A 23,294-nucleotide genomic window follows, 5' to 3' on the forward strand; every position below is an offset into this window, starting at 1 on the left:
TAAGAGACAGGTGAAACACATGGTCCCAATGCAGCTACCCTACTGTGTCAGTGTCAGGCTTTATGGTTTTGTCGGCTGCTGGCTTACAGTTTATTCAAATTTACGGAGCTAGAGTGCATTTCCCTTGTAATTGAAATTTGTTTATAAGTACACAATGCTTATCAACTCATCGTTAATTAGGGATGTAAGATGACGCTGTGTATAGTTGATAAACTGAACATTTACCAGTGAATTTATAACGGTAAACTTTGGCTTTCTAGGGAAATGCCTAGGCACAAAAACGTAGGCCAACTTTTCCAAATCGTCATATTTGTACTTTTTTAAAAGCGTACACATGCCTTCAACCTCCTCCCCCAGCGTACGTTTTGTATGCTCGTGAAAATGATGAAAATAATGGATGACACCTAACTCAGTTCACTCTGCAGAATACAGCATTCCCTCCTAGTGCACTGCCAAATTACCCACTCAAAGGACACTACCGTCTTTTAAATTGTGGTGGCCCAGGTTATCCTTGGTATTTTCACACAAAAGATATTCCAATCCAAATATCATACGGTTGACTTAAACAGAGTTATTAACATTCAATTCGACCATTGTCCCACTTATTAGGTTTCAATTGGCAATACAAGTAACATATAAATACAGTTGACTTACTGATGCTTGGGAGGTTGACTGGACTAATTCTGATACATTAACTTGTAAACATAATTCATGGGACAGGCTGTTAGTCCTGTCTTTGCTGTTAGCTATGCTGCTACCAAACATCGACTGGTAATCCTGCACAAATAACAATCCCTTTGATCATTAATATAAACATTTAGAAAAAAAATGATTAAATGAATGAATGAATGAATGAATGAATGAATTAATGAATGGATGGACGGATGGATGAATGAATGGATGGATGAATGGATGAATGAACGAATGAATGAATGAATGAATGAATGAATGAATGAATGAACGGATGAATGGATGGATGGATGGATGAATGGATGAGTGGAGGGATGGATGAATGGATGGATGGATACTAACTTAATGTTTTTTGATATTGTTTTTTCAATTTGTACAATATTCTGTAGCAATTTTTGATATGGTTTGACAAAAACAAAATAATTTCTTGTATTGTACAGTGCTGTACAGTTCTGCCTCCTGTATACAGCATGTTATTGCCATTAGGGGCAATACTGTAAGAAATACCAACTCCATAATCACTACTCTGGAACAGCATGTCACTTATAGCCTCTCTCCAAAGATGATATCAGAAAAAAACATACTGTCCTCAACTGAATTCAAAATCCCAAGACCTTATATTTAGCATTCAGTTGCTATGCTAACTGAGCATTGAAGCTGTATAATAAATATTAAGACATGTCATTCTTGAAGTATTTTAGTGCTTTATTTAATGAATAGGTAAATCATATGATATTAAACTTAACATGGTAAAACACCACCATTCATCTTTGTTTTTCTTCCTCAAAGAGCCCTACTACAGAGTGATACAGTTGCTGGTATTTTTAAGCTGGAGTACTTTTTGAGAGGCATACAATTGGACCACTTACCCTTCTGAATGACTGTGGTGTTTTTGAGGCATAGTACTGAGCTAAGGAACAGAAATCATCCACATCTTCTGCTTCTAGTTGATCAGGAAAATTAGCTAGACTCTCAATTATTATTTGATTACTTTCGCTACTTAATGAAAAAATGTTGTCTCTGAATAATACAAAGATAAAACATTGGTTAATTGCACACTTTACGGAAACTATTACTATAAACTGTACATAAGTTTATCATAAATAAAACCAGTATCCCTTTCAATACTATTATTAAATCATTAAATAAATTAAGATCCAGATTAAAGAGTAAGCAGCTTGTATACGAAGACTGGGCCCACAAAATAAACATTTTTATATTTGTGCATTTAAAAGTTCAAATGAACTTCGAAATGAAACAAAAATTAACTTTAAAGAAATGACATTAGTTTCATTACAAAATTCTATATACATAAGTATATCATAAATAAAACCAGTATCCCTTTCAATACTATTAATAAATCATTAAATAAAGATCCAGATTAAAGAGTAAGCAGCTTGTATACTAAGACTGGGCCCACAAAATAAAAATTTTTATATTTGTGCATCTAAAACAAAAATTAACTTTAAAGAAATGACATTAGTTTCATTCCAAAATTCTATTAATTTATAAGTTTCACATTGAATTATCTTTTGACTTTGTTTTGTATTTTTTCTCTTTTGATGGTTTGGTTTGTAAGTGTAGCACTTTGAAAACCAGTACAAATGTACTGAATGTGCCTGCAGTTTTAAAGAAAGAATAAATAATAATAAATATAATATTTACATTAACAATATATAAATAATAATAATAATAATAATAATAATAATATTAACAATATAATAATAATAATATTAACAATATCAGCAAAGTCTAATTATGAGGCTTAGGGAGTGGATATGTGTTTTTTGTCATGAGAAAAAATCCTATGTTGTCACAGGATTTGAACCCAGGACCCTGGGATTGGAAGGCAAGCATCTTAACCACAAACATACAGCTTCACTCCATTGTAGTGGGATTCATCGATTGACCCAATCACCACCAGAAGGACCCCACTGGAAATAAGTCTTCTTCCAGATTTTCGTGGGCTATCCTTGGTGTTTACACTGAATAAACCCAATCCAATCCAATCCGACTGTCGACCATTGCAGTGTGCGCTACTCCTAGGGTTATTTAGCCCCTAAAACAGATTCCAGATATATTGTAGACTTACTTAGCATTGACTAATATAACTAATGCAAGAAAAAAGACCAAAAACGGATCAGCTTGAAGGAAGTATACATTCCACATACGCTGAACAACTTCAGTCTCACAATTGCCAGCATACAATGACATGAACTGCAACCAAACAAACATTAGAAATTACAATCAAATCATTCAAATTTGGTTTATAAATTCACAAACATAATTAACAAACTATAGTTGTGTTTCCCACTCATTTTGTACCATGTTCTGTTTGCAGAATATTACTTCATTTTTAATATTAATCAGGGGCGGATCCAGAGATCCAAAAAGTGGGGGGTGGGCCCGAAATTTGGGCTGATCGAGACAACAATGTGCTAGGGGTTCCGGCGGCATGCCCCTGCGAAATTTTTGTGTTCTAGACGCCCGAAAATAACATTTGAGGCGTTGTGGGCTATCATTTTTTTCTTTTTTTCTTTCCTTTTTTTACTTCCCAAAAGGGGGGGGGGGGGGGGGGGCCCGGCCCCCCCCCCCCCAGAAAAAGGGGGGGGGCCAATGTTCCCCCGCCCCCCCCCCCCCCCGCTTCCGCTGCCGTTGACCGTTGGGCCGACGTTTCTTAGAGGTTGTAAATATCATGTATAATTATAGACGTTGTCGCAACATCACAGTACTCTGTTGGCCCGACGTCGGTAAACGTTTGAAATTTACAACTTCTAACCAACGTCGGCCAAACTGTTGTCACCAACCTCCACTAACGTTTACCGACGTCAGGCCAACAAAGTACTGACGTTGGGACAACGTCTATAATCAAAAGTACTATTCCCCTGAAAAAGATAGCACTTTTTTGCCCTGCCATGTGATATGCAAACTCTAGCCCCACTTAATATCGCGCTGACGATAAAGGGGACTGCGACCTCTACAACGAATTGGCCCTTGATCGTGCACCATGGATCATTAAGTAGACGATAAACAAATATGAAGGCTGGTCGGTTCAAGCTCCTGTATGAAGGACTAGCCTTGGGGCAATAGATTTCACCATTTCCCTCATGAGCAGTCAATATTTGTATAATATTTCATGCACTGTACAAACCTTAAGTTATTATGTACAATTTTAACAAAATAGACTATAATAATACAGGTTTACCTGTTTCTTTATTAAGGAAATTTTATAAGAATTTAAGATATCTACAGTATTCATTTTAATAAAGCCAAATTGGATTATAATTTTCTTCACAATAATACAGGTACCGGGAAACAAGTACAATCAACACATTAATCAATCATATCAATAATAATTTTTTTTTTTACTGATGTTGCATAACGTACCTCGGCACAAATCTTGTCATCACAGCATAAAAACAATTGTACAAATCACACTTATCCATCTTGAGTGACACAAATGGTGACAGCAGTTCCAACCAACAATTATTTTGTTCATATTTGACATTTTTTGATTTACAGTAAAATGTTATGACAGACTCAATGTCACTAGCCAGTGATAGCTTCTCAGCCTGTGTGTTATCAAATTTATCTAGAAATAAAAAAAAGAAGAAATTATCGCACATATTTAATTGTTTTAGATTTTCATTTGCTATTAATTTACTATTCAATCTAGAGAAGAACAAGCACAAATGAAACTTTTTGATTTTATTAGAAAAGAACAACACAAATTTTCTTGACTAAGAAATAAAATAAACTGCACCTAACCCATTAACATGCAGCATCATATCAATGATGGTAGTATTTTTTTAGTAATTTCTATAATAGTTTGGTTGAAATTCAATTCATTGAAACACAATGGTATAACACTCACCAACAAACTCTTTACAATCATTCCTAAGCTGGTCTTGTTCTTCGAGGTCAAATATTCCATCAAATGTTGCCAGGCTGTCACCTTTTCTTGCAACATTTAAACATATCTGTGAAATAGATTGGTGTTAGTATTTTGCTGGTTTGCCTTCTATACGTATTGTGCCTCTAATGCTCACCGTGCAAGCGAAACAGAGCACTGTGGTAGCCCCCTGTGCTTCCAAAGGAAACACTAGATAACACAAGACGACAGATGTGTACACCAAGCCTTATCCATGGAGAGTTGGTGCTACTAAGCACTCAACTCACTTACTGCATAGTATGTAGAGCCAAGACAGTGCTTAGCACTTAAATGCCCAGAGTACCATATGTAAATACAGTACATAATAGTGTATTTGTAGTATCTGGAAATTAAATGAAATTTAAAAAAAATAACATTTTGAAACATTGCCACTACAGCAGAAAAAAGAAATACCATCAGAATACACATTCTAAAGACATACTTTCCATGATTCCGCCCGGAAGTGATCTGGAATCTGTCTTCCCTTGCAGATGTTTCTCAGAGCGCCAAAGTCACAAGTCTCTGATAGTGCATCTTCTAAGTCTTGATACCTATAACAATATAATAATCATTGAATAATGTTCTTATTTGAAAGGTATTTATGGGTCTGATAGTGCATCTTCTAAGTCTTGATACCTATAACAATATAATAATCATTGAATAATGTTCTTATTTGAAAGGTATTTATGGGTCTGATAGTGATCTTCCAAGCCTTGATACCTACAACAATATAATAATCATTGAATGATGTTCTTATTTGAATCGTATTTATGGGTCTGATAGTGCATCTTCCAAGCCTTGATACCTACAACAATATAATAATCATTGAATGATGTTCTTATTTGAATCGTATTTATGGGTCTGATTATGCATCTTCCAAGCCTTGATACCTACAACAATATAATAATCATTGAATGATGTTCTTATTTGAATGGTATTATGGGTCTGATAGTGCATCTATTCTTCAAAGCCTAGACAACTACAATAAAACGATAATCATTGAAAAATGTCCTTATTTGAATGGTATTATGGGTCTGATAGTGCATCTATTCTTCCAAGCCTAGACACCTACAATAAAACAATAATCATTGAAAAATGTCCTTATTTGAATGGTATTATGGGTCTGATAGTGCATCCATTCTTCCAAGCCTAGACACCTACAATAAAACAATAATCATTGAATAAAATGTTCTGATTTGAATGGTATTATGGGTCTGATAGTGCATACTTCCAAGTCTTGAATTGAATGGTGTTAATATATGGGTCTTTTTAAGCTGAATGCTTGAATCCTCAAAATCATCAAGCAAACAAAACTGCAAAATGACTCATGTTATGTGGTAGGAATGTTAGCTCAAAAACTAGCTCAAAATTGGGTGGAAAATAGCTAAGAAAATAGGTGTATAGAATTGTAACTAGGCCTACTGCATAATACATTGGTTATTGGTTTAGGTCAAAGCCTAATTTTCGGCAAAAAACTGAGCAGAATTCGGCCCTTATTTTCCGAAATTCATGAAAGGGTTTCTAGGCCAATTTTTGCGCAGAGCATCCCTTTTTGGTGGGAATGGTCGTATGTGAATGTGTGGGTATTGTGAGTGGTTACATGGTGGGAGTAGTGGTTTGTGGTTGTGTGGGTACTGTGAGTGGACAGTACATGGCGGAGTTGTGGTTTGCGGTTGTGTGGATATTGAGAGTAGTTATACATGGTCTGTGTGGTAGTGGTTTGAGGCTGCGTGGGTATTGTGGTGAGTGGTTACATGGTGTGATGGTATGCAGTAACACTAGCTTACTGTGGTATGCAGTGGGAGTGGTGGCATGTGCCATGTGGGATATAGGCCTATCATATGTGGTGGGTGTGTCATGTGGGGGTATTACGGGAGCACGGAGTGAAAGTTTACGGTTTAATTAAGTATGCAGAAGAGAGTGTTGGTTTTATTTTCCACTAACAGTTAAGTGGTCAGCGTGGATAAACGTCGTATGAACAAGACAACAAGAAGCATAAAAAATGTGGTTGCCCCGCCCACTATTTGATTGTTTTGGTTCCACACACGGTAATCATTAGATTAGTCAGCTCTCTGGACTACCTAGCCTACATCAATGAAGTGCTGGCCCGTATATTCGTCTATCATAATAAACATTGGATTCATCGACTCATTGTTGAACATTCAGCAATGCTATAATGTATTTTGTTTAGTTTAATTAACGTAATTAACAAGTGCAGGAGGAGCTAAATGTGTGTGAACATTTTCTTGAATGATTTTGTTCAAAAATCTGCATTATCAACTTACCAACTTGTGTCTTCCAATTCTTCAGAGAGGACTTCGTCTGCCATTTTGCTGGTTATGATATGACGTGTATGCGGAAGCACTATAGAGGGCGTGTATTTACTTCCGCGTTCACACGGCCACAATCTGCCTAACAGGAGTAGAACATCTCGATGGTGAAACTCAAATTAATAGACGTATTTCTGGAAATTCTGGATACAATGTGGATAAAATGAAAGATGAGTAAATTTTTGTAAGATGTATTGATGTATAACCTCTAAATTTACCAGTAAGCAATAGCATTGATTGCTGGGTAAGGAAAGCCTTTTCCTTGTTGTGAGGCAAGCTAGCTGTCTAGCAGCAAGGCTGTACATCTAGATTTCTGTTGTGTTTAGTAGAATAAGGCAAAACAGGCACAAGTCGACTTTGTCTCCAGTAGTGATGGCAGCTTTCCTAAGTGGCCTAAGCAGATTAGGAGGTGCCGTAGCTGATCTTGTGGCACCAACTAGACCCACAGTTGATCGCAGAACTCTCGAGAGAACATGGAGATGGATGGAAAAGGTAATGAGATTGTGCCAACATCCCAAAATGAAGCTAAAGAATAGTCCACCCTACATTCTGGACATCCTTCCTGACACATACCACCACCTACGGACTATCTGGACCAAGTATGAAGACAAGGTTCATGTTTTGAATGAAATAGAATACTTTCGAATCTTCGTTGATAATATCATGCGGAAAACAAAGCAAACAATCAAACTTTTCAAAGACAATAAAGAGAGGATGTTTGACGAGTCCGCAACTTGTCGACGGGAATTAAACAGACTGTCTTTGATTTTCAGTCATAATTTAGCAGAGATTAAGGCAGTCTTTCCAAATGGTGTTTACATCGATGCACATTTCAGAATCACCAAACAAGATGCGTCTGACTTCTGGAAAAAGAATTTTGGAACAAGGTAAGATTGATGACATAAAAATGAGATAAAAAAAAAAAATAGATTAACATTTTGACATTTGCCTGAACATTAATTTACTTTTTAATTATATATTTATTATGTTTTTGTTGTAGAACGTTTTTTTTTTCAAAAGGAAATCAAGTCACGGTTGTAAAACAGAAAATAAAAAATAAAACAGAATTACCACTTTTAATTCTATATTCAATCTTTATATTGTATTTTTTCTATGTGTCTAATGTTAATTAATATTTCACAACTGGAGGAGGACAGATCCGGAACAAATTTTTGGACCTCAAAGACTACCAATCCGGCAGCGATAGTATTTACTGTAGAAAACATGGTTTTTTTGTGGTCAATTTTTAAATTATCAATGACAGTGCTAATTTTAAATTTTAAAATTATGATGTATGATCATCTTGGCATATCACCTTTGTATGTGTGGGTGTAATTATTATACCATGTAATTCTGTCATTTACTGTCCTCATTCTATTTTAGAATTTTGTTTTGCAGTGTCACCCAAAATTGTTATTAATATCATGCAGTTGTAACTATCAATCACATATTATTATGCAGTACTTGGGAAAGTAGAAAACCCTAGGGAGAATCCATCTTTGCCTCATAGTTCAGTCTACAGAGCAAGTAAACAGTTATCAAAAGGTCTTGGATCCGAATCCAAATACTTTTTAAAAGATTTTTTCAAAATACATTGTCTAAATTCATCTCTGTAGAATTCAATAAGTCTAAAGAATTGTATTTAGAAAGCCAAAAAGAAGGGGAAATCCCACATAGTAATTACCACTTCCTATCCACTGGTGCTTCAATAGGTTTCCATCCCATAGGGTTTCCTCCCACCTATTTGACATCTCTTCAATTCAATTCAATTCAATTAACATTTATTCAATTTAAATTAATCAAATACATCAAATGATAAATAAAGTGGACAACATTAAAATTAATTAATTAGGATCAAAAATAGAAGCGAAGCTTGTCTCAATTTGACCCCGACAAAACAAAAAGTAGAAACTAATAATAAAAGCATATCAAGTATGCCTCCCCCATGGGGTGTACTTTATGTAAACCACCCCTGTATCTCCCATGAGGGTATGTTACCCCCATAAGTTCCTTCCCATATTTTTTTTCCTATACAGTGCTCCACATCCATGATTCCTCCCGATGTGTGTGCTCTCTTCTATTCCGTATGCCACGTCCATCCAATAGTCTGTCCCAACATTATTCGGGAAAATTTTAATAAATTCTGGATTCTGTTGTAAATACTCTTCCTCTTCCATGCTGTTCTTAATTATGTAGTCCATAAGTAAATGATAAGAACCCATAGATTCCACCTTGGTTCATTTCTTTAATAATTAAATGTTAAATCCCATCAAGCCATTGTTTCCTCATGCTTTTATTGTACAACTTTAAAGGTAATTTATTCCATTGTGCCAAAACATACCTTACATTTATATTTAGTAACACCGCATAACTGTAGTAATACATATACACATCAAATTGCTCTGTAGGTACAGTACTTTAGCTGTTGATTCATTGTCACATTTCCACCTCCACATTGGAAATTATTAGGGAATTCAAATTGCCTTTACACAATTAACATTTTTCTCCTAATATTTCATGATTATGCTTAAAGTATTTGTTTTGTTTGTATTGTGCATCATTTCAGTTCTATTCTCTTACATTTTGTAAATATGAAAATTAAGAGCATACAATGTTCAGAATGTAATTCCTAATTCAATGCTCACTAGTATAATACTTGACTTCTCCACCTACACAATTTAACAGGATGTACTCTATGTTCCTCACACATTTAATCTTGTATCCATGGAACTTCCTGGTATGAAAAAGAATGTATTCAACCTTCTTTTTTTAAGTTGGTAATCAAACTGACAACAGTTATCCTTACATCAATCAATCGTTTTTACCCGTTAAGCATTAGGTTTGTGGTTTCTATGTTGTCTAATCTTAATTAAGTGTTAAATATTGCTTAACCTTTTTTTTGAGCTATACTGATGTTTCTTAGCATATCAATTTATATTTTTTATATTATTAATAATATATTTATTTATATAGCGCATTTTCAGATTTAACTTATTATTTGCAAATTCTTTATCAATATGGTGAAATTAATTTGCGCTAGTACTTCACATGCCTCAAAAATAGATTAAAAAATATTCTCATCACAGGGATATTGTTCTCTTTGTCATCATTATCAAGAAAGTTCATAAACTTCAACAAGTAGCTTATTGATTATTGACGAAGAACGTTTAAAACTTTATAAATTTAAATTTTAAATGTTTTAAAATAATTCTTATAAAAAAAATCTATTGCATATTTTAAGCCAAGGTCCCTATATCATCTTTAAATGTTCAAGTTCAAAATGCTAGATATATTAATTGTACCATTTCCAACCATCAGTAGTATGGCAGTAAATAGGCAGCCCATCTCTATTATGTTAAATATATTATTTGCTTCTACAATTGTAAAAATACACAATACAAACGAATGCTATACAGTACAATTTTTAGGCATTTTGAAATGTTAGTGGTCTCATACAACAGAGTGTGATGTACAGTTTGGACCGCCCCTCCCATTAGTATGGTCGTCCATGTGTGGTCTTTTAAAAGAATTTGGACGCATTGGTAAAGAATTAATATTTCTAATGGGCAAAAAAATGGTGTTCCTTTAAATTTTGAGTTTCCTCTGTACTATGGAAGATTTTTCTTTTTCTTAAATACAAACTGACGTTGCTTCAAGGAAATGATTTGATAGGTTCCTGTTGAGAATTTGAGACCACGGTTCAATAAGCTTTTCGAGGAATGGGATGCTAACATAAACATAGTTTTTACAATTCCGTTACGATGGAAGATTTTTTTTCTTTAATAAAAACCGATGTTGCTTCACGGAAATGAATTGAAAGGGTTCCTGTTGAGAATTTCAGATCACCATTCAGTAAGCTTTTCGAGGAATGTGATGCTACAATAAACATCCAAAATACTGTACATACAGTTATAACATGGAGGAAATATATTAAGATGGTTACAACTATACAAAAGTGGGTAGACCGACTACATTCAAATAATAAATTAAGTTAAACACTAAACAAATGGAAACATTTGAAATCCTTTTTTTCTCTCTTTTCTTGGTGCTTATGGTTAAATAATAATTAATGCTCGAGATCAACTACAGTACTCATTAAAGGATTATATAATTTCCAGTTTCAATTATTACGGATTTTTCAGAATTATTATGGATTTGTGTAGTAGAGCAGTATATGAAGATGAACTTGTAGTTGAGTAATGTTTCAGATGAACCCACACTGTAATTTACCCACAATTAAATGCATGCAACCAATGTAAACATATGCTCTAAGAATTTATCAACAAAAAGAAAATCTACAATTTAATGGTTACAGTACCGATTCCATATTATCATAAACCATTAAGAACACACATCATAACATTACAGGAATGACACATGTTAATATTGTAGACCTTGGATCAATAGTGTAGGTTTATTAACAAGAAGATAAATATTAATAATGTTGCTATTATGCCTGTGCATTTAGAGTGCTAATACACTATAATGAATATTGTATAAGAAGTCCATTTAAGTCACATTGGTATAATGTAATTGCAGTTGTAGCCAGGCTCTAAAAAATTAAATATTATGTAATATCTTGAAAATATACTAAGTATGTGATAGTGAATGACAGATTATATAATGTGATGAATGATATATTTGTCACTAGTATAGTATGTGATATACATTTATTTATTACTAGTATGTGATAGTGAATGAAAGAATGATCATTGATTGTAAGAAGATACTGTACATATGGCAGTCTACTGTATACACTATGTACCGGTATGTGATATTGGATGTACTGTACCGTACTGTATGTTGCTTGCACTCAGGATTAATCAAACCCACCGTGCTATAAATCAGGGATTGGCACTCGTACAATTTTCTGGTCTCCATTTAAGGACAATGTGAATGCTGGTCACACAAAAAAAGATTTAATTATCAGAGCTAGATGTTGGTCACATGTTATCATTGGTTTATTGTGATTGGTTAGCATTCATAATCAAGTCAAGTGTACTAATTAGATACTAAGCCATCAAACGTGTTTGAAGCCCTAATTTCACTTGATAATGTTTGACATTAACACTTTGTCTTGGTTTTGAAAATCATAAAACCTGTACTTTGATTATCAGATTTGTACTTATAATTGTCATATCTGTACTTAACATTTATCAGATTTGTACTTAAATGAATAGATGTGTGTGTAAAGTGAAAGTCATAAATTGTCATATCTATACTTAAATAATCAGATCTTTGCTTAAAGTAATCAGATACTTATGATCAGATGACTATATAATAATAATAATAATAATGATAATAATAATGCTGGATTTATATAGCACCTCGCGTTGACACAACTTTGAGGCGCTTAACAACAACAAAGAAGGGGAAGGGGAAATGTCAAATATTTGGGTTTTAGTTTAGATTTCAAATGATTGGTTTGATGATTAAAATGTAAAATGAGATAACCAGATGAATTTCTTCCAAGATATATGATCTGATGTACTTAAAATGATCAGATCTGTAAAAAGAATTTTAAATCATTCTACAGTATATTTGTGTTGATTGTCATTAAGCATTTTACACTTTGTATTCTATTGACTTAAATTCTAACTTCTAACTTCCTGATAAATTGTTGTCTAAGCAGCCACTTTTTTTTCCTCCTAGGACGATAGTAACTTGGCGAGCATTTCGGCAGACCCTTGCGGAAGTGCACCCAATACACTCCGGCCTCGAAGCAATTGCTCTAAAGACAACCATTGATCTAACATGTAATGATTACATATCCAACTTTGAATTTGATGTGTTTACTCGGCTCTTCCAACCTTTTAGTTCCTTGTTGGTAAACTGGAACAGTCTGGCAGTGAAACACAAAGGATATATGTCCTTTATGACCTACGATGAAGTTAAACAACGACTCAATAAATACATCAACAAACCAGGAAGGTAATGTAATGTTCTAACTCTTTCATGACTTGTACCATCAACATTGTATTGAAGTTGGTTATTCGTGCAGCATTTATTGGTATTCTTTTTCTTGCTAAAAGGAAAGTAAAAGATAAAGTGTTTATTGTGTCAGAACTTATATTGAGATAATAAAAAAAATATCAATAGAATATGAGTACAATGTAAATGAGTATTAATAATAATAATAATAATAATGTTATATATATAGCGCATATTGCACATTGCCCCTATGCGCTTTACAAAGAAATAATATAGGCCAACTGAGAAAATGCAAATAACAATAAAATAATAACATTAAAATAAAATAAAAAATTATAATCATAATAACAATAATAACAATGAGATTAAACTACTCCTATTCCTTAAACTAATTAATGGTTGGCCATTGACTCCAAGGAGCTCATCCGCCCTTTGTTCAGCTATTGGTTTTTCTTCCTGCTGGGTGACCATAAACACCCTCCCTTCAGCAGCCTCTAAGACATATCTGAGAGGGTTGTCAGTTTAGTCGCCGACGCTTCGACCGGATGTTTAATGTCATACCCAGGACGTCCCTTACTACCTTAAGCTGGGCTTAACTACTCTTAAATACTGTATTTTACTCTTAACTACAATTGGCTAAACTATCCCCTACCAACCTGCATCCCCTACGCATCCACATATTTGCAGGAGGAATACAGAAATAAGAAAAAGGCACTCTTGTATTAAATGACTGTCTTCTGTGTTGTTACCCTTCCCATCTTATTAGAGACCGTTACCAAATATCACCCCCTCTTGATCCGCCCAATTATTAGATAATTAGTCTGTGAAGCCAAGTCGGCAGGTATTGCCATAATACAAAATTAATATTCTAAAAAACCAGTGGTGGATCCAGGAATCGAAGTAGAGGGGCCCAGAGAGGGACTTTCACAGATGGAGGGCCACCATCTGTGAAAGTCCCTTTCTGGGCCCCTCTATTTCATGGGTATATACTGCCTCAGCCCCACAATGGTATCGTGACGTAACACTGTAGTACTCTATACATGGTAAAATGTTGTAATGAATGTGACATTCCTTATTCGTCACGTATTGAATTATTTTAGTGATTTTAGTGACATCGTCACTGCTTAATATATTTGATTCCATTACTGGACCGGTATATTTTGTGAACATTTATATGCGTTGTATTGGCAGCATTTCGCGAGGTTGTGATATATTGGGGTGGGTCCAGATATTTACAGGAAGTAATATTTTCAGAACTTCTGTATAAATAACATAAGTTTAAATGACTTAGGGAAACTGTCTTCTGTCTTGTCATCCTCCCATATTTTGAGAGAAAAGCCAACAATAGTATTATTCATAAATGACCCACCCACCCATACAGAAGAAAAAAGGCTTCTGACTATTTACCTAAACATCTGTACTCTAACATGTTAAGGGTGGTAGGAGGTCCGGATGTCGACGACCCTCATCCCGTATGGATCCACCCAGAAGTACTGTATTATTTAAATAATCATCATTCTGTGAAGCCCAGCCCAAGTATTGTCATACAACAGAATATTCTAAAGCATAATATTAAATGCTTCCATGTCTTAAACTATAATTTTAGAATTTTAGACATGACATTAACTTATCCTAGGAGGTATATAACATGCCTCCTTGACTTAATAAAGGAAATATAAAGTGAAAATAAGAAGGCAAATTAACACCAGGAAATATATAATTTAATAAACCGCACCTACATGAAAATAGTTTATCTACACGTAAACCACATAAATAATGATGATGAGCTGCATATACAGTATGCAATGAATAAAACATTATAGTACTACAGTAACTTACTTTAACTTACTCTAAAAAGTGTACAAGGGATAAAAATTAAAGCAATAGTAGTAGGTCTAGTGCAGTAATAGTAATAAATATAGTAATAATATGCCTTTAATGCCCATGTTCGTTTTAAATAAGATTTACAGAATTCATCAAATATTGTATGTGCTATAATATAAATTTCCAGAAAACATAGGAATGATGTCAGTACAGTCCCACCTAACATAAGAAATATACCAACGTCTTCATTTGAAAGTCCTGAGTCATGAAGCTGTCTACGCAAGTGTACTGTACTAACATAATTTGAATAATGAATTCTCACATGTGTTGCTTTTGTAGCTTGACACGTCCTCGTCTGATATTTTATAGACTTGTATTATCGTAAGATTATTTTTTATGATATTTTATTGGACATAAATAGAAATATGCCAATAATTCTAAGACATTTAAAAAAGTGTTACTACAATATATTTCTTCCATAGCTGTGCACGCATTTGGACAGTAAATCGGCACAAACATTTCCTTACTCACATTACAGTAGTATGATTCCCACTTAAATACACCTGCATTATACACACTTATATTATATAGCCTGATAAATTGATTGAGTGATAGATTTGGTAAGGGATTGATTAATTGATTAATTGATTGATGGAGTGATTGAACAATTAAATGAACAGAATGATCAATGATAGATGTTGGATTTGTGTAGTAATTGAGATAAAATGCTGCCCTCTATGGTGAGGAAGACTTCACTTTAACACCAGACTTTAAATCATACTTCTTTATTTAACTTTTATTTAGTCCTAAATAAAACAAGAATAATATTGCTACTATGGCTCTCAATAGACATTGTCTATGTGTATTTTACATATTTATTTCAAGCAGAAGTACAAAGTTCTATTACCATTTAAAATTTGTTGTGTAATTGTATTAATTAGTTAATGGATAAACTTTGCATCAATAGCAACTGTATGAGAATAGTGTGTAGTCTCGTCTGTAAGGAGATATTTGATTACTAATGATAATAAATGGCATATCGCTGGTAAATATCTAAAAATTGTGTAATGGAGCGTAATGACAAGTCAACAATGAAAGCTTATACAGCGCCATCTAAGGCAAAAATGATGTCAGTGTTGCCATGATTTTTACCAACTATTTTCCTAATTTTCAGCTATATTTTTCGGCTCAGCTGCACACGTTTAGGCCAGTGGGCTATTGGCTATGTAACACAAGAAGGCAATATCCTACAGACCATTCCCCAGAACAAATCACTTTGCCAGGCATTGATTGATGGCAACAAGGAAGGCTTGTGAGTAATTTGAGGCCTAGATGGTATTTTTGTGAAAATACTTCTTTTTTACAGTATTGTATCTAGAATTATGCTGGACTGGCATTATATTAATACATTTAATTGTTTTCTATGTGATCCTATTGTAGTTACTTGTACCCCGATGGAGATGATTTCAATCCGGATTTGACGAGTATTTTAATCAAACCACATGAGGAACACATACATGTTTCGCAAGACCAGTATGAACTATATTGTGAGATGGGTTCCACGTTTCAGTTGTGTAAGATATGTGCCGAGAATGACAAGGATGTGAGGCTTGAGCCGTGTGGACACTTGCTATGTACCCCTTGCCTAAATTCCTGGCAGGTAGATATGATATACTGTAGAATAACATTTAAAGACTTCCATGCCATATTACTAGTTTTAATTTTTATCTATTTATTATTATAAGTCAATCATGACGTCATCACTGTAACTCCCAATGTTATTTGCCTATTCACCAGCGTCCACTAATTTTTCTATTAGTGGACGCTTGGCTTGATTTTTTTTAGATTCGTGTGCAAAAACAATTCCTCATTTTTTCATCACCGCGAATACATCGCGCACCGCGATAAAAATTGAATTGTAATTGAAATTACTTTGTAAAACAAGCCTAATTAGAACCCGAAGAAAGTTACTTCAAATTCAATATTAAGTATGAACAATAAAGGAATTCATTGAATCAATGGACCCTCATAAACACAACAAACTGAAGGTTTAATAGGAATATTCTAGACCTATTTTAAAGACTCAAGGAACAAGTTTCGATGTAGGCCTACGGCCAGGCAGGAGGCCGCCCGGGCCTCCTCCTACTACTAGGCCGTAGCCTAGCCTAGTTATGAAATCATCGCACGATTTTACCTGTTTGCATGCACCGACCAAAAAGAACGTCAGTGACTGTATTCTCTCTCGAATGCTGAAATGTCTATTTCTTTGACGAAAGTCTATCAAAATAGCATTACAAACAAGTTCTTTCTAATAAAATATAGTTACCGTATTCATCGTATCCGTACTGTATTGCTGTTGTGTAGTTAATTAAACACGTACTGCAGGAGCAAAAATCAGCATACGCACAGCTAAATGTAAATACGCACACGTATACTGATCATATCACTATAGTAACCGATGACTGCTACAACAGTTGGTTATAAAAAAAACTAAAATTAAAAGACGGCGATTGACTTCTAAAGCAATTAGTAGAGCATGCATCGTACACTAAATGGAAAATTATTATACGAAGGTTAGATTTAATGCATTCAAAAATTTCCTTCGGGCCTTGCATGCCCTCAGGAAATTTTTTCAAGCATTAAATCTAACCTTCATGTAATAATTTTCCTATAGTGTACTATGCGGAGCTCTACTAATTGCTTATTATTATATTTATTATTACTTTATTATTAATTATTAACATCATCATCATCACTGTGACATTAATTGTTAAGTTTAAATATTAATGAATAATAATATAACTTATTTAATAATATATTTGTATGTAATACAGTTTGGGGTGGTCTTGGGGCTCAGTCTAGTGGGTAAATTTGTGATTGAAGATTGTTGGTTGGTACTTTGAGTTGTCTTTGATTGGAGGTAACTTGAAATTAGAGGGGTTTTGGTATGGAGGGTGAACTATACATATTCATATTCTTAATAATATTAATATTTTAAATTAGTTTTGCTAATACATACAAGAAGTTATCAATTATATTTGATGTATGTTTGCATGTGTTAATATACATATGGTGCTTAGAATGTGCTGTATACAGTGCTATGTTAAGTTGGTTGCTGGATACATAAAAAGCCAAGACTATCAAATGGTATGTGACAAAAACATGTGACATGCCTAAATATGGTCATGATGACATCACATCATGACCATATATAGGCATATCATGACTTTATATGGATATACAGCAGCTTTGCCCATCAGAGATTCAAAATTTAATATTCAATGATTTGATTTCTACTTGAGCCGTCAAGGACTGTTCCGCATAACAACAATGACTTGCGCAGCATAATCGTTTATTTAATCGATTGTATACACTGCCACCCTTTTGGAGATATTTTTATTTTCTGTGTTATTATTCTTTGTTGCAGTAGAATTAAGAACAAATTAAATATTTTAATTGTGAAAATGTTTATGACATGCCTTAATATTTTACATATTTTTGTAATGGTTATTTTTTCAGATGCGAATGCATACAAACAAGGTAGAGTATTTCTGATTATGGTTTTAATACAGTATCAACACATTGGGTTTTCTGTAGGCAAAATCATATTCAAAGTCATTAGCATACAGTAGTTCGTTATTTTCTGACTGTTTGCAAGCAGAATATTTCTATAATAACATTGTAATAAATAATTCTAAATATTTATTGATATCATTAAATTAAATAAGGATGCTTGCTGTAAACAATGAATGTAATAATAATTAATTTGTTATTTTACTTTCATCAGGTCTTTACATTCTTTATTTGATTTTTACTTTCACCACCTGTTTACTCTAGGACAATGAAAATCAAGGCTGTCCCTTCTGTCGATGTGAAATAAAAGGAACAGAAAAAATTAAGATTGACCCCTATGACCCCAAGAAGATCACTGTGATCAACAACCAGAATACAGTGCAAGCAGAATCCAGAGATGAAAGGGAAATTGAAGATGATGATTGGTTGGAGGTATGCCTTAAATTGTTGATATTTTAAGTAGTAAGCAGAAAATGGGATGATAGTGTTGAATGATGGGCGATGCTAATACATTATAGATGGTGATGTATCATGATGGGAGATGCTGCAGCATGGTTGCTAACGGTTGCACCGTGGATTATGATGTAGCATACACTGTAGTGTGTGATGCACTATAGTGTGTGATGCTGTATGTTTTGGGTGATGGTGGAACATAGTGTTGAATCATGTTGCAATCAAGCGGGTTATACTATAACGTAGAATTGTGGATGATTGTGTTGTAAGGTGTGTAGTGATGTAGCATAATGGGCCATACTGTAGCATATTGTGTCATGGTGGGTGCTACTGAACTCTGAGAGCAAGCTTGTAGCCAGGGGGTTTTGAAAGAACCATTAACTCCAAATATTTGACATTAGGCATTTTTATTGCCATTCTGGACATCTGAGGTGTTATGTCTTTAAAATTTAACCCAACCATGGTAGGGCAAAGGTGGGTGTGGACTCACAGTGTCCTTTTGTGAAAAATTAGAATCCCTTTAAAAATTCTGTCTACAGGCTTGGACAGGTAATTATGTAGCTGAGGTTAAAGCATGGTAACTGATGATGTAGTACAGTAGAACCTCGTTTCTACATACCTCAGTTATACGAGCACCCAGTTTTATGTACGCATCATATGTATGAGGACGTCATCAAAAACCTTAAAATGCCCAAATCAGACGGCCCTTTTCAAAGCCGCCATAATGGAAGAAGAGGTTTAGTTTCTATCTGTATATTTTATTTTATGTGGGCACCTTTTTAATATTGGTGTTTTGGTCAGGGAATCTATTATATTTCTAGATGTAACAAATATAGTTGATATTATTCTGTTGGGAATTTATCTGTTTATAGAAACTTTAACATTACTTTTGGAAATTAATCTCTTTAACTCATTTGCATGTTTGATGTTGTCATTAACATATGTTAATTTAATAGCTAATTCTCTTTTTTTAAATTAAAACACAACATCCAATATTTGAATTAAAACATTAAAGCAAGTCTGGCAGTGCTGCCCGCAGTGTTGTGTTATTAGTACAGTAGCCAATTACTGTTGGTTCAGTGTCATCACTTTCTGTGCCCCTTACAATAAGAAATTATCTACAATTTTCAAAAATGTTTAAAGCCCACAACATCACTGAGAACTGACATCAGGAAGCAATCATGAAGTGTTTATACTACTGTACTTGTAGTATGAACATTTCATAGTTATAAGAACCTTTACACATTATACTGTTTACAGTAAATGTGGAGTCAACTGTTTTCATATTGATAAATACAATATTAATTTGGCTGGTTTCACACACACCGTCGAACGGTTAGCAAGATCCAAATTAATAACTTACACGGTCTCTGTTGCGTTCATACAAGAAAATCCCTGATCCAGATATCAAGAAGATAACGGTGGAATCACTGGTCAAAAGGAGACTGGAAATTGGAAATGCGTATGTTTGATTGGTAATGATAAAAATGAGGTTGATTTGCTAACCAATAGTGCTAGCTAACTGATAGCGTATCCCCGTTCTGGGAACAGTTAGAGCGTTCTCACATGCGTGCTAACGGATCGGGCTGAAGGTTAGATCCCGATCTGGATGTGAAGGCTATTGTGAACTAGATATGATACATAATATTTGTGACAATGTCTTTGTAATTGTTGTTACTAATACATCCTTGCAAGCATTTGTCGGCCTGTCACCTTTTCATTGTGTCACTTCTCATGGACTTATAATATAACATATTTTATTTTCATAGGACCCATCTCATTGGACTATTCCTATATCTACCATGGCAACCAATAGCGGTACATCTAGCACCATTACTACCACCACCACTTCTAGTAGCCCACTGAACACATCAGATACCTCCAAAAAAACCACTGCTACTAACAAGGTACATGTCGCTACCCATTATGATATATATTATATAATATATTTATACTGTATATTATATAATATATATTAACATATTGCTACTGTATCTCCTAACTGTTTCTTTGCTTGTATATATAATTATTTTTAGCTCCTGGAGCAAACGTTTCACTAATTTTTAGAGGTTATTCAGGTTTTGGTTCCAGTGCTGGGAGGTTAGGTGTCACCACCGGTGGCAGGTGTTGTTCACAAGTCGGTTTAAAGCAATTATGACTTTAAAACATATGTATGTTTACTAGTACATAAACGGACACTAATAACCCCAGGTATAGAAAATGATAAAGGAAGGACGAGATTATACATGGTTTGTTATTGGAACATTGGTTGTGTTTTCAGGTTCAATTAATGGTATCCTATTTTTCTTATTTATCCACTTGCTTTTTCTTCTTTAAACTTTCTAGTGTCTATATTCTATATTATCATGAAGTACATTAAGGAACACATTAATTTGTTACATATATATCATTATACTTGAAAAACAACACTTAACTCTGTGCAATGTTGCCACTTTATACCTCTTTCTGAGTCTTCCCTTATGAGTATGGTTCTTTCTTATAAACCAAAGTCTCTCATGATTATCTCCAACTGAAGCTGATTCTCTGTTAAATTTAATTTTTATTCTTCAGCCATCTGAGCCAACATATGCTATGCCCACCAGAACAAAGGACAATGCAGCGAAAAGCGCTCCTGCTCTGCCACCACGAAGATCACCTCCTAACAACTCACCAGATATATCACCAAGAGCATCAATGAAACGAGTCAACACCAATGGAACAGACTACAGGGGACCTGAACTTCCCCCAAGAAGATATGATGATTCTGATCCAGAAATTAGAGTTGATGAAATGTACCAAAATACCACAGGTAAAACTGTGTAGAGTAAGTTCTGTGAAACCAACTGTGTGACTGAGTCATTAAATGTTGAGTGCCATTTGAAGAGTCATCAATCAGTGTAGCCAATTTATAATTATCATTTGTTATACCGTATTTATTCGCTTAATTCCCCCTCTAGAGCCTCATTTAAAATAAATGCCTCCCTCGATTAAACGCCCTAGCCGTTTATTTTTTCATCAAATATACGTTCCCCCCTAAAAATCTAATAGAAAAATTCTATTAATGTTCTACTCCAGTAGAATTACAATCTTGCTTTATGATCACACAGAGGTTGTATTCACACACACCATCCACAGAGGTTGTATTCACACACACACCATCTAACGGTTAGCAGGATCCCCCTAAATAACGTGCAGGCTCATCCTTGCATTCATACAAGAAAATCCCCCATCCAGATATCAAGAAGATGATGATGGGATCACTGGCCAATAGAAAACTGGAAATTGCAAATGCGTATATGTGATTAGTTGATGATAGAAATGCGCTCAACTTGCTAACCGATAGCGCTCACTAACTGATAGCATTTCCAGATCTTGGTAACAGTTAGTGCAAACCAATACCGGTATTCTCAGACGAGTGCTAACGGTTGGTGGTAATGGTTATCTCCTAATCTGGATATTAGGGCTCTAGTTTGACCCTTTAAAACTATAACACATTTTTGCAGTAATTATCTGCTGCATTGTAGTTCCACATTTACAGTGAAATTAAGGAGTGTTTATTTGAATATATATATGTATCCATTTTACACTCAAAAAATTAAACGCCTCTAATACATGCCTCCCTTGAATAAACGCCCCCACAAAAACCCTTCCCAACAATAAACGCCCTAAGCGTTTCTTCGAATAAATACGGTATATACATGTTTATACATATTACACATATATTGTATATTCATCTTAGCTTACAAGTGACTCAGTGTATATTTTGATGTCACTGTTTCTTGTCACTACCATTCAGGTATACTGAATCAAGATAATTATGACATTCCACCAGCTACCAACCAAGCCTCCTTCATTCCACGCGCCACTCTCACTCACAGTCAGTCAACTGATGTTGCATTAGCCAACCCAATATATGATGTGCCACCCCCATCATCTCGAAGAATCAATCGCATTAGACCACAGTCATGTACTAATCCCTTCCAACAGTCCATTAGTGACATACGGGGTGAGTCTGACCAAACTGATATGGGTGCTATAAACGCCCAGAGGAGTCAAGAAGAAACAAGTAAGCCCTCTTTCTCCCAAGTGGAACCGCTTTATGTTAACACATGCGGTCAACTACTTCACTCTCATATAAATGCACCCAGTAATAGCTCTAGTACGAAATTATCATCATCTGCTGTAACAACGTGTGGTAGCAATACAGCGGCGTCATCATCTATGTTAAGTTCTACCTACCAAAACCTCCATGACTTGCCAACTACATCTTCATCCTGTACAGCCAAACCTCTAGGTAGGCTTCTTTCTCTCTGTGGTTCACTAGTTTTCAATCTGCTTTCACATTAACTTGGTTTCATTGCACTTGGAGATAGTGTCTTGCTAAGTTTTGTGTGCATTTTCTTTTGTGTCTGCTAAGTTGTGTGTGCAGTTTCTTTTTGTTTCTTGCTAAGTTGTGTGTGCAGTTTCTTTTGTATTCTAGTTGTGTGTGCAGTTCCTTTCGTGTCTTGCAAAGTTGTCTGTGCATGTTTTTTTGTGTCTGTAAAGTTTGCTTTGTTTTAATA

The 23,294-nt window shown here is 34.6% G+C and overlaps 2 protein-coding genes across 5 annotated transcripts in view; one reads left to right on the forward strand and one right to left on the reverse strand.

Moving 5' to 3' along the window:
* LOC117101007 (TBC1 domain family member 23-like) overlaps window positions 1–3,148 on the reverse strand; it is an 11,802-nt gene extending 8,654 nt beyond the window's left edge. Inside the window, exons 1-3 of the mRNA XM_033240855.1 lie at window positions 2,783–3,148; window positions 1,560–1,710; window positions 655–777 (exon numbers count right to left, since the gene is read on the reverse strand). Of these exons, the coding sequence (XP_033096746.1) occupies window positions 655–777; window positions 1,560–1,710; window positions 2,783–2,925 (417 nt within the window). The 5' untranslated portion in view covers window positions 2,926–3,148. The remainder of the gene's footprint in view (window positions 1–654; window positions 778–1,559; window positions 1,711–2,782) is intronic.
* A 3,845-nt stretch (window positions 3,149–6,993) lies between these two features.
* Window positions 6,994–23,294, forward strand: part of LOC117101004 (E3 ubiquitin-protein ligase CBL-like) — a 23,917-nt gene continuing 7,616 nt past the window's right edge. Inside the window, exons 1-9 of one of the 4 annotated variants that reach the window (XM_033240849.1) lie at window positions 6,995–7,838; window positions 12,604–12,882; window positions 15,881–16,018; window positions 16,147–16,366; window positions 18,226–18,246; window positions 18,544–18,711; window positions 20,502–20,639; window positions 21,304–21,541; window positions 22,529–23,026. In XM_033240849.1, the coding sequence (XP_033096740.1) occupies window positions 7,324–7,838; window positions 12,604–12,882; window positions 15,881–16,018; window positions 16,147–16,366; window positions 18,226–18,246; window positions 18,544–18,711; window positions 20,502–20,639; window positions 21,304–21,541; window positions 22,529–23,026 (2,215 nt within the window). In that variant the 5' untranslated portion in view covers window positions 6,995–7,323. Of the gene's footprint in view, window positions 7,839–12,603; window positions 12,883–15,880; window positions 16,019–16,146; window positions 16,367–18,225; window positions 18,247–18,543; window positions 18,712–20,501; window positions 20,640–21,303; window positions 21,542–22,528; window positions 23,027–23,294 lie in introns of all 4 variants that reach the window. The other 3 variants (XM_033240851.1, XM_033240852.1, XM_033240850.1) reach the window with 3 other exon arrangements.

The sequence above is a fragment of the Anneissia japonica genome, unplaced genomic scaffold, assembly GCF_011630105.1.
Source record: "Anneissia japonica isolate Jap-2015-1 unplaced genomic scaffold, ASM1163010v1 scaffold1785_len1016330_cov206, whole genome shotgun sequence".
In the NCBI taxonomy this organism is placed as follows: domain Eukaryota; kingdom Metazoa; phylum Echinodermata; class Crinoidea; order Comatulida; family Comatulidae; genus Anneissia; species Anneissia japonica.